Source organism: Diadema antillarum, unplaced genomic scaffold (assembly GCF_040938485.1).
Source record: "Diadema antillarum isolate AM-2024a unplaced genomic scaffold, OU_Dant_1.0 seq00000754_RagTag, whole genome shotgun sequence".
Lineage (NCBI taxonomy): Eukaryota > Metazoa > Echinodermata > Echinoidea > Diadematoida > Diadematidae > Diadema > Diadema antillarum.
The window spans coordinates 726,604-739,114 of record NW_027271647.1 but is presented as its reverse complement, the minus strand read 5'-3'; the positions used below and the strand labels follow the sequence as shown (position 1 = coordinate 739,114).

The window sequence follows — 12,511 nt, the reverse complement described above, 5'->3', positions numbered from 1 at the left end:
GGTTTGTATTTCTCGTCGAGGAAGGGCTAAATTTCTCGCTTGCGGCTCCTCGTCATTGTTGCGAAAGTTGCGTCTTCCTCATCCAACAGCTTGTTGATTTCAGTGCTTGTGTACACAGCTCAGCCCTTTCCTTTATTTCTACATTATTTTATTCATTGGTTGCTCTCCACTGTACCCCTAATTACACTTTGTAGTAGATATCCCTTGTCAAAATAGAATCCAGCAGTAAAGCTTTTATAGAAACACGCTAGAGGAAGAATTAATCAACTTTTTTTTTTCCTCCACACCTTTTTCTTTGATCGATCAACTCCACATACACATGTTGTTTGTACAATATATTGTAGTTTAAAGGGATGAAGTGGTTCTGGTTGAGGCAGGGCTTCAGTCATTCAATCCTTTTGTCAGATAATGAGAAACCTCATATGAAAAATAAAAGAGCATGTAAAGCTAAGAGGAACTCAGAAGTTTATAATAATGAGGAAAATTGGTTTTGAAATGGCTGAGATAGCCAGAAACAATGAGGTCCTAATATTACAAGGTGGGTCCCACCTTTTATGAGGACCACTTTGTTTTACCTTGTTTTTGGATACCTCAGCCATTTCAAAACTTTATTGTGTACCATTAAAAAAACTTCAGGGTACTATTGAAATAAATGCATTTTGTATTAAAGAACAGATTAAACGGAGGATGATGTTTGGAAACTAAATGAAGTACAGTGAAACAGTGATATTCAAATTGATATTTGCAGTATAATGTATTCAATTGCTCTTCCTCTCTGGAGATATTGAGTGAGAACTCTAGGTGTATAGGATTTTTGCTAGAGGGAGAGTTTAATCAGGTAGGTGCTAGAGAAGGAGAGACAACTACTGCTCTCCTTTGAAGTCATGCGCATGTGATTTGACAAAAGAGAGCATCAATAATCGGGACTAGCACTCTCACATCTAGAAATACTTGCCCCTACTGCAATTCGCTCTTTCAATGTGATGGCAACAATGAATTTGTGTACCTTGAATTGGAGCAGCGAATCAAAATGCAGTGTAAAACTGACAAGTTAAACAGCAAATAGTTTAAAAGCACGCTGGAACACGCTTTAGCGGAATACTTTATTTGAAAGATCAAAATATCCCAGATTAAAAGCTACAAAACTAACATGCGGAAATGTGCGCATTATAGAAAAATATTCGGTTTTTAAGAGGGCCTAAGTTTCATTTCATTTCGATTTGCGCATTACGAAGGAACTAGAAATACATGTTTATAATATTGAATTCTTTCCTAAACTATTCTAAATCAATTCGAGTATTTCATTTAAAATTTTATGGTGAAATAAAGCTTGTAATTCAACGAAAGGTGAAATGCATTCTTCGTCTCCGAACTTCGTCTTGCAACTAGAGTGGTGCCGAGCATGACTTAAAAGCGTAGTGGAATGCTAGACATCCCATTGTAACGCCTTGAACCCAAACATGTGTTTGCATGAATTACGAAGAGTTGCCACTCCATCTCTGTAACACCTCCCTGGTTTAATCTTTTTTCACTTCTTGTGTGCTCATCAATGTGGGATAACAACAAGTGTGAACATTCACAGATTTTGTGGATATATATGAATATTTTTTGTTTTGTTTCAAGGTAACATACTCATATTTGTGATTGAATTTTGTTCTCGTGCATACAATGTAGAAAATTGAAGTGAAAATCCATTTCAAGTCAACATATCATGAAAATCAGACAAATGAAGAAGGTTACTTTTAGTGGTAAAGTTGTACCATGCTTTACTGGCACAGTGATATTAGAACTTGGTATAATGCAAATTAAACTGAGTGATGATGTCACCCCTTTATTAATACAAATCTCTTATTTGCTTGTACACTAATCTTCATCTTCTCTTTCATTTTTTTTTTCAAAACAAAATCTGGATAAAGACATTCTTTCTTTAACAATGAATTGTTCCGAGAAACTTTCTTTAACATACGTTTGTTTCTCGAAAGTGAGGTCTGTTGACCACAGGTATCAAATTGGCTTATATTAACAGACCAATGACCATCAAGAAAAAAACAGGATGAAGATGAAGATAAAGCCATTCCTGTGTCGATCACACCTATTGAGGTTAAAGGGGGAAACCACAGCTTTAAAAAGAAAGAAAGACACACCTTTCCCTCATAGACTACAGTGATGATATGATTATCCTTGAAACACCAAACCCTTTGCCAACTCTGATCTTATCGGGAGGAAAGGCTCTCTTGGCGCGTACATGTAATTTATGCGATCTGGGTTAATCAATTTAGAAAACGCCAGCTTGGATATTCCGGGCAGTTATCGCAATTTCCCTGCAGACAGGATTCTGAGGCCCTGCCGCAGAAAAGAAAGAGAAAAAATTAAAAATTGGAGAGGAAAAAAAGATTTGCAAAACTTCCTTTGATCGCAGAAAACCAAATTTGGTGCAGTCTTCAACTTCCTTTCAGTGGCGCATCCATTTCTTTTGGAGAGTTGTGTTCAATTTATGTAGGTTTTAGAGAATTATGCTTCACTTCAGCTGTGAATTTAGGCAAGAGAGGTTTTTATGGTTATCTTTGGTTGATAATTGATTGAACAAGTTTAATCATATCCTCCTCAGTATGGTGCATGCGTACATGTACATGACTCAATTTGCTTTTTGGTTCATACCACCGAGTTATGAAATCTATACTTGCGGTTTGTTCCCACACCAGAATTTGTTCACCCACACAGATGACAAAAATGTTTTCATGATATTATATTGATCAATAGTCAAATGGATTCCCCATCTTTCCTGGTAAATGGTCTGCTAGTCACTTCTACTTGGCACACTGTGTTTCCATTTGAAAATCATGTATGCATTTTGCACACACAGAGTGAACATCTTGAGCATGGGGAGTTTTGATAAAAGGTCACAATTACCCTTCAACTTGCTGTGTACATTGAGCTTTATTGTCAAATTTATGTTTGAAGGTCAATCAGGGGAATGAATGGATGGCTGGTATTGAAAATATGAACTAGTGAAATCAGAACAAAATTTGGTCATTATATTATTCATGCTTTTGTTTGAAAGTTTCATGTGAGATTAAAAAACAATTTTGATTTGTAGCTTGTGAACAATGCTTTTTAAGATCAGTGAGATTTTTTTCCTTGTAGTAAATGAGGGAAACAGTGGTCTAAACTCAAATGTCGTAATATTCTTAATGCTAACTTGTTAAGGAAGAGCTGATCTTACTTTAACACTCATTTCTCATAGACACCTGCCAGATTATACTCTCGACTAGTCTTCGAAGGGGTAAAGGAATATATACTGTACAGGATAAATTTCATTTTTTACTGTGAAGCAAATCAAAACTATTGCTGACAAGTTGAGAAATATTCTTATGAGTGAAGAGTATTTTTGATCTTTTGTTAATTTTTGAATTCTTTTTTGGACACCCTTCATGCATTTAAACAAAACTAATCCCTCAATTTCTGGCTGTGAGTCATGATATGTCAATCAGTGACAGGCTTGAGAAAACTTGTATCAATGGGTTGACCAGATATATTTAATTCTATGTCTCCTATTCTTTTGCACTCTTGCATTTTCCCCTTTATACAGTTGGGTGGACCAGTACCCGCTTCACAGTGCCGCCTACGAGGGTAACGCCAACGCTGTGAGGCAGCTCCTCCACATGGGCTACCCGGCCGACCAGCCAGACGTCCACCTGTGGGTTCCTCTCCACTATGCCTGCTGGTAAGATGCGGCTCCTTCCAAGACACTGCCTCTCTTGTGGCATCTTGAAAGCCCCATTCCCTCCTCATTCCCTCTTAAAGGTGCATGGTCCCGGTAGTGTAGAGGGCGCTGTTGATGATACTGCATTGATACGAAGATTACCGAAGTTGAGCTGTCATCAAGAGTAAAGTGCGTAGGTGTTGCTAAGTAATGTTGCCTTCATTGTCTTCTCTGCGCATCGCGCAGTTTGTAGTAATGCCAGGGTGTGTGCATATGTGCTTGTTATTATGACATCACAAAAGACGTTTGCTAAAGCTGTCATCCCCCTCAGCCGAATCATGAGCCGAACTGTGATTGGACCACTGACTACAGTGGATCGGACTTCTTCGGACTCGGGGAAGTGGGCCACAGCGTAAGCGTCAAAGAGGAGTCGATAGCATTGTGTAGGTCTCTATAGTAAACTTGCGCCGTGCGCCCGCGTACACATTTGACTAAAACACCGCGACCATGCACCTTTATCCCGTTGAGGACGGACTGATTTTCGTATAACACACATTTCCCATTGACACCTGCCCAAGTATTCTTGGGACTCGTCTTCAACGGGTTAAGCCTGTGATTTTCTTTCTTTTTTTTTCTTTCTTTTTTTTAAAGACCTGGTAGCATGGCAACAGCATGGAGTGCGAAGGCTGGCCCAGTTCAGTCACCAGGTAGAGTCGACAATCCCCATAAGGAATTGTCCACAACTAATTCACTGATCTCTGTGTAAGTTCACACGGGTGCTGTTCGTTATTCCGAAGATTCGATATTCCGAAGGTTCGTTATTCCGAAGGATCGTTAATCCGAAACACACAAATTCCCTATACCTAGAGGTTCGTTAATCCGAAAATGAAAAAGGGTTGGTTAATCCGAACATTTGTGGCGTTATTCCGAAGGTTTGTTATTCCGAAGATTTGTTCATCCGAAAATGAAATTCCGAAAAACGAACCTTCGGAATAAGGAATCTTCGGACTGAAGAGCCTTCGGAATAACGAACCTTCGGAATAACGAGCTGTAACCAGTTCACACACAGCCGAAGAATCTTGACTTTAGTCAACCATTACCGATGAGCATATGCTTCGATGCTTATATTCGCTGACCAGTGCTATTTATGGTTTCCAAATGTAGCCCTGTGGGCAGGGAATGAATCTATAGCCACCCATGAATGCCCACACTACTGTGTCTTTGTATGCACCTGCTGAGCTGAGCAGGATAATCAACAGGCAGTACATAAACTAAGGTCTGACTTCATTGATATCCATTAGAGCTATAAACCAAGTGACAATTTGGGTGCATTATCAATTCAATTCTGGTGTAGCAGTAAGGTTTGAACAACTCTCAGGGATATCTGGGCAGTTGATACAACTCAAAGCTGTTTTGAAAAATGGGGTTAGAAACGACTTTCTGAAATGCCAAAAAACATGTAATCATAAACACATTTCTGTGGAGTTTTGATAGTTTTGACAAATCACATCCATGTGTGACAAGTGCATATTTCACAGTTTTGATAATTGTCATTTATTTGACCCCCCTTTTTTTTAATAATGCCAAAGTAGTTTCATATGAGTATTTTTGGAGGCACAATTTTGTACAGAAATACTCATTAACAAGTGAAAGTCACTGAACAAATGAAACAAGATAAAGGTTATTCATGCAGAAGTTTCTGCTTTTGCAGTATACCAGCCAAGTTTTTGGTAAAAGAAAAATACTTATTTGGAAGTCTTTGTTAACCCTTTAAGGGATGATAATTTGATATGCCATTGACATTTCTTGAGCAGTGCAGGTGTTTGTGGTAATGGGAGAGGTAAAGGCAGCTGATAGCAAACAGGTGGAATTTGACATGAAGAGACAGAATATGCCACATTGTAGCAACTGTTAGCATCACTTCGTTTGACATACATTGTACATCTATGTGATGAGGCTATTACAATTTAGCCAGGGGCATACATTGAGATAGGTAGCCCAACAAATGGGTTCAATCAGACATGCATGAACAGTTCTCGGCTACAGAGAATATGTAAGTCGTGACAACAGCCATTTTATAGATTACATGTCGCTTCGTTTTGACATTCGAAAGATGTGGCCGCATTTCGGCTGGCCGAGCAAACTCAATTTGCTACCCGACCGCTCGATCACGGGCGTCACGTGTTCAAATGAAAACACATGTTCTCACATGGTGTGTGTCCATACAGTGGGTATCAGAGGGACTCTTTTTGACAAGTCCCTATACTGGCGTTTTTAGGGTGTGACAGATCATAGGTATGTTATGCGCTGGAGAAAACACTGACTCATCACTAACAGACTATCAAACAATCAATCATGGTTTTGTACGAATGGTGGATACAATGCTATGTAGGGATTGTATTGATAGTAGGCCTAGATGTTTTAAGTTGTTATTTTTTAGCCCGAGTTTAATAGCTACAGGGTGTACATGCGCAGTGATATAGTGAGTGGGTTAGTAAAATCCAGCTCCTTGGTAAAATACTCAGTCAGAGATTGGGTGAAGGTAGTCAGACCTTTTTTTGTTATGTTTGCCCATGGGCATAACATTGTGTTATGTTTTCCCTGTGTGAAATTTTTGTATAATTAACAAACTGGCAACTGTCACACCAAACATTAAAATAATGTTGTTGTTTTTTGTAGTCAGTATAGGATTCTTCGAAAGTTTATAATTATTATTTTTTTTTTTGGGGGGGGGGTTGAAAAGTTGATGCAATTTGTTTTGGAGCACTTTGAATTAGATTGGTATGACAAAGATTTATTATCACTATCATTGTTAAGAATACATAGAATGCATTAAAACTATGAAAGGCTTTACAAAGCTACTGTAGGGAGATACCTGTTATATAGTCTTTCACAAAATTTCAAACTCTTTAGATGGAACATTCTTTTGTGTTCCAAACTCCTCCAGTAATTGTCTTATGTTGGATGATTTCTAAAGGTGATGATACATGTTTGCAAGTTACAATGAGGAGGATGTCTCAAGCGGAAGTCAATGAGTCAATTTATAAACAGTGACACATTGAGAAAGCATGTGGAATATGATTCCAATTGTTTGCGTTAGGTCCAAAGATCTATTAAGTCTTCTACATGAGTCGAAGTTGCTGTGTTTGTGCACTCGTAGGAAGCTGGAAGAATATTCAGGCAGGTGTCTACGGGAAATGCATGCTATAGCAAGATCAGTCCGTCCTCGACGGGTTAAAGGGATTTGTGCAATTTCTCATGGTCTGTAAGAATGCAGTCATTGTTTTGAACTGAAATTCAGCCCTCGCTGCTCTGATAATAAAATGCCATCTTTCGAACAAGGCTTGGCAGATGAGACGACTCACACAAGGGATCTGCTGTCTGTATTCCCCGCCAGACCCTCGGCCAAATCAGTCGATCAGAAACCTGAAGCATCATCCCACACACCCTTTCAATTCATTGTGACTCATGACACCTAGATTCCTAGAGCACCCCACCCCCCTACCCATCCCTCCCTCTCCCCCACCCCACCCCCTTTTTTGACATCATTCAGTAGAATGCAAGCGTGCATGCATGCCACAAGGGTATTGTCATAACTGGGTCAAATTTTTTTTCTTCGCCTTCTCACATCTGTGAGGTAGACTGGCCACCTGACAACTTTAATTTCATGCCAGGCACTAATAGAAAGAAACGAACAAGCAACACTATGAGAAAGCGTACTATAATGTCAATAACAAAGGAGATGAAACAATGTTTGCAGTTTCGTCTGGACAGTGTGACTGGCAAATTTGAAATATGGATGATATCAGTTTTGCATCGGCAGCCTGTGACAAGATATTGCACATCAAACTATTTCCCATTGTCCAACACAATTTGCCTTTATACAGAAACATATTTTGTATTTGATCAGTGTACTGGGAAACATGATATTTTTGCGGCATGAAATTTTCGCGAATTGGAGCCGACGGCCTTTTTCGCAGCATGAAATTTTTCGCGAGTTGCCTTTAACATTCATTGCATATAGTGTAGGCAAGAACTCTCGCTTTCATTTGAATTTCGTGAGCCTTGGGTCTTGCGAGATTTGTGAAATTGAAATGCACATGAACATTCCTCGTTTTACAATATATGTACAAATGAAAATGAGAGTTGCTATTTTGTATGTAAAACTGTTCAATTCATCTAGAGGACCATGTACCAGGTACAATGTAGGATAATGATATTCATTTTATCCTGGAGTGATCTTGGAAACATTTGACCTTTTGAGGGTCAAATTTTCACAGATCTGGCACTGTGTCAACATTATTAGTGCCAATTGAAATAACTTCGATATTTCCAGGGATATGACATATATACACACAATATGCTGTAAAGCAAGGAATGTTTGCGTGCACTTTAATTTCCCGAATTTCGCGAGAGCTGAGTTTCGCAAAATTAAAATGCATGCTAAAGATCTTGTCTGCACTATATGCATTGAGGCAGCTCGCGAAAATTTCATGCTGCGAATAGGGCCGTCGGCTCCCATTAGCGAAAATTTCATACCGCGAAAATATTGTGTTTTACAGTATGGTATTTCTTGGTCATCGAGCAATTTCATTTGTAAAGCATATGCTTGATTTTGATGTCATTCTTTTTTCATATCTCATCTTTTTTAAATCTGTAAAATGTTAGTAATAATGTGATGAACTGGCAATTATGGCTTCACATCAGAATGTAAGATCATATCATATATGATATATAACATGAAGCACTTCAACAGTATATTCTGTCTTTGAGAGGAGAACTAAAGTAATGATGACACATCAGTGAATGATGTCATCTGCCATAGGAAAATTTGAACCCTTCTCCTTGCTTTCTGGCCTAATTTGGGTATTAAAGTCTCCCATCTAACAAAGGTATCTTTCTTCTTTGTCTTTCTTCTTAAAAAGAACACATAAAGTATATTAGATAATAACCAGATGGTACAGTGTATCTGTCCTTGACAGATAACTGGCATGTGGTCACACCACAAGGGACATCCCTTTTCTCCTCCGCCCCCTTTTCCCTCCCTCTTCCTCCCTTTCCCTCTCTGTTGGCCCCCTCCCCCTCCCCCCCCCCCCCAACTCTCCCAGAGAGAAATGACGGGTTAGGTGTTAACAGAGGGCTATCAGCTTGTAGCAGGTTGTTATCTTTCATTCCACACCTGCCACTCTCGCTGGTGTCTCTGGGGGAAGGAGTCAAGTTCGCTGAGATAGAGGAGTAGTGTTTTAAGACAACAATCCCCGAATTCACATTGGATCCCCCCCCCCCCCATTGCCGCATCAGACTCATACACCGCGTTCACATTGTCCCCCGCGCTGCGGGGACAGCCTCAAGAGATCTTATCTTTTTTACGACTGACCGTTCACATTGGTATCTCATCTGTCCCCGAGCTGTGGGGGCGATTGGGGCTTGGGGCGAGCTCTGCCAGGCATAGCGCATGCGCACATTTGATGACCACAGCTGGACGCTATCAATTTCGCCCCAAGGTCACTCTCCCCTCCAAATCTTGTCCCCGTACCCGACTTGATTCGCGGGGGACGAGGGGACAAGTCCAGCGAGCGTTCACATTATAGTTTTGGAGGAGAAAGTTCCACAGCTCGGGACTTTCCCGTGGCGCGGGGGACAATGTGAACGCAGGGTTGGAGGGACAGTCACCAGAGATCTTATCTTTTATTATGACTGACTGTCCACAAGCTGCAGGGAAAATCAGGGTTTTGGAGCGAGCCCTGCCATTTGAAACCAGACATCATGCACGCGCACATTTGAAACCAGACGTCATGCATGCGCACATTTGAAACCAGAAGTCATGCACAGGCACATTTGATGAATACAGCTGGGTGCCATCGTTTACGGCCCATGGCCACTCTCCCCTCCAAGTTTTGTTCCCGGACTGACTTGCTTCGTGGGGAGGGGGGGGGGGGGGGGGGGGGGGGACAAGTCCCAGTGAACATCCACGCTATGGTTTCGGAGGGGAAAGTCCTGCAGTGTGGGACTTACCCCTCGACATGGGGACCTACAGGTCTGCAACATTAGGAGGTGCTCTCTTACCTTTCACGAGATTGCTGCGCATGCTTGCATTTACGATAAAGTCGTACGCAATTGGACAAACAGACACACATTCAAATGCACTCGAATATCAGGCACATGGCTATTCATGGCCAGAATCTAAGCAGTTCCGTCTCTTGTGGCTGTATCTTTATGACAGATGTCTGGTGTATTTCCTATGTAACATGGACATGGTTATGGATGTGGCAGGTTTTAAGAATGCCATGAAACACAAACTGAAGTGCAAGTCAGCAAATATGCACATACTGTAAAACGAGGAATTTTCGCGTGCACTTTAATTTCGCGAGCGCCAAGATTCGCGAAATTAAAATGCACACGAAAGTCCTTGTTTACACTATATATATTGAACGCCAGTGGCACTTCGCGAAAATTTCATGCCACGAAAAAGGCTGTCGGTTCCAATTCGCGAAAAATTCATGCCGCGAATATATCATGTTTTACAGTACATCTTTAGCTCGTAAGTTTTCCAACAATGCGGAAGCAATTTCTTGATGCAGTGGGAAATTTGAGTTATCAGTTTTCACTGTTCCCTGTTGAACCAGCTGATCATTTTCTGTGACAAGTCAGTTGTTACCTTTTCTCAATGAATGAATTTATCTGAAGAACATTTGGTGCAAAGCACATACAACGTTCATTTCATTGCTAAAATTGGTTAAATTTAAAAAAAAAATCATCGGTGGCCAGCTGTGATGCATGTATTAATGATTAGTTTTACATACTAGATAAATGAGGCCACAATGTCGAGCAAAATGAAGGAATAGACCTTTTGTGCTTTGTTAAATATTGTATTCAGATTTTTGTTGTTGTCTTACTGTGTCATACTTAAATGACGTCAGAGGAAGTGGCAGAAATTATTCATGAAAATGCACACACACAAAAAAAAATACTATTAATAAGTTTGGCAAGAGAATCTCTGATTGAGCCCAGCCTCCTCCCGCTTCCTAAATTCCTAGTATGGGGACCAAATTGTTGGTCTTTACTGCAGAAGCAGACATGGCCACAGATACTTACAATGTAGGTGTGCCTTTTTGGAAATCAAAATTACAATTTGCAAAGTTTCATTGTTACTTTTATACAGTGCTTCCATAGAACTATCTAAACACATTTTTTTTCAAGGATACCTGAGTTAGCATGAAAAGTACTGAAAGCCAAAATGTTCTTTAAGTAATCATTTCCTCTGTTAAATGCAAAGTTGTATCTTTCATCCATCATGCTCATCTGTTTCTACATACCTAGATCTATCATTTACAGGATATTTTGTTCTTAAACTGTATTTTGTGTTTATCATTGCTCCTTATTTATGTCCTTTTTTTAATCATGTGCAATTAAGAATAGTTGTAGTCACCATGGCAACAATTTAGCTATAAACAGTCAGCTGTGAGCATCTAATGTTTGCTGCTGTAGTGCTTGCAAAGTTAAAACTTTTTGCTATAGGTTTTAGTTTACACATATAATGAATACTCTTGTACATGGCAGAGTGCTGTATACGCCATATATTTAGCAAGTCTAAATTTTCGTGAATCGGGACTTCCCGATGATTTCGCGAGTGGTTAAATTCGCGATCGTGGCGTACTGAACTGAACGGAGAAATGTGCATACCAATACGTCACCTTCATATCGAGATCAGAGTCAATTTTATCATGTTTCTTTGATTTCGCGAATAGCACCTGACTCACAAAATTCGCGAAAAAATTAAAACCTTGCAAAATATTCGGCGAATACAGAATGCAGAGCACACTCTGTGCAGTGGTAGTCATGACTGCGAAAGTACCGTGCCTCCGTGAGACGCAGACACAATTGATATTTAGTGATGTCTGCACCATCTCAAAATCTGTGCTGTCAAAATGGGATGCCCTGACACATTGTCATGGCAAACTAGGATGCCCTGACACATCGTCATGGCAAACTAGGCTTTTTCACCCTTCGTTCATTCATTAGGCAACTGACATACAGACAATGCAGGTATGGCGCAGGGTGAAGAATTTGATTGGAGTCGCAGAGACCCATGTTTTCCACGTTGTGTGTGATACAAGTTCTCCTTCGTACTTGACGTGCAGAGACAAGCTTGATCTTGATGGGTATAATACTTCACACGTAACATTTTGCCACAGAGTTTTCTATCCCCACCCCCCCCATCCCCATGGAAGTCTGTGTTGCTGTTTTTTTTTTATTATTGTTTCCTTTCTATCACGTTGTGGTGCTCCAAGTTCTTTCCATGGTATTATGTGTTACCCTTTTATTGCTTGTCACTCTAAAACCACTAAGTATGACATTGCCAAGGACATGACTGTCATAATGAAGCACACCTGTACACCTGCACACCTGTGGCAGATAAGCCTGACTATGCGGTTGTTTTACAATTATGCAGTCACTCAATAGGTGCATTCACACTGACGATAAAATACCGCAATATTTCGCGTGGTATTGTGTGTTGTGCACACAGACATTGCAAAATACTGTGGTATAATAGCATTGTAATTCAAACTTTGCACAAAATCTGCAGACAAGTGTGAATCTTGTCAAGAAATACCACCGATTGTACAGCCGTGTATTTCTCATGTTTTGTTTTGATGTATTTTTTTCCTGTTGGATACTACATGCACATTGTAAGCCAGAAATATGATATTTTGTAATTGAAAATGATACCAGGTGAATGACTGCGGTACTGTAAAAGTGGATATTTTTGCGCGAGTAATTTTTCGCACTCGGCTGGATAGGATGGAT

The 12,511-nt window shown here is 40.1% G+C and overlaps 1 protein-coding gene across 1 annotated transcript in view; it reads left to right on the top strand.

Annotated features, from left to right (window-relative positions):
- Positions 1–12,511, top strand: part of LOC139738568 (krev interaction trapped protein 1-like) — a 54,499-nt gene that overhangs the window by 30,092 nt on the left and 11,896 nt on the right. Inside the window, exon 4 of the mRNA XM_071649188.1 lies at positions 3,590–3,724. Coding sequence (XP_071505289.1) covers positions 3,590–3,724 — 135 coding nt within the window. The remainder of the gene's footprint in view (positions 1–3,589; positions 3,725–12,511) is intronic.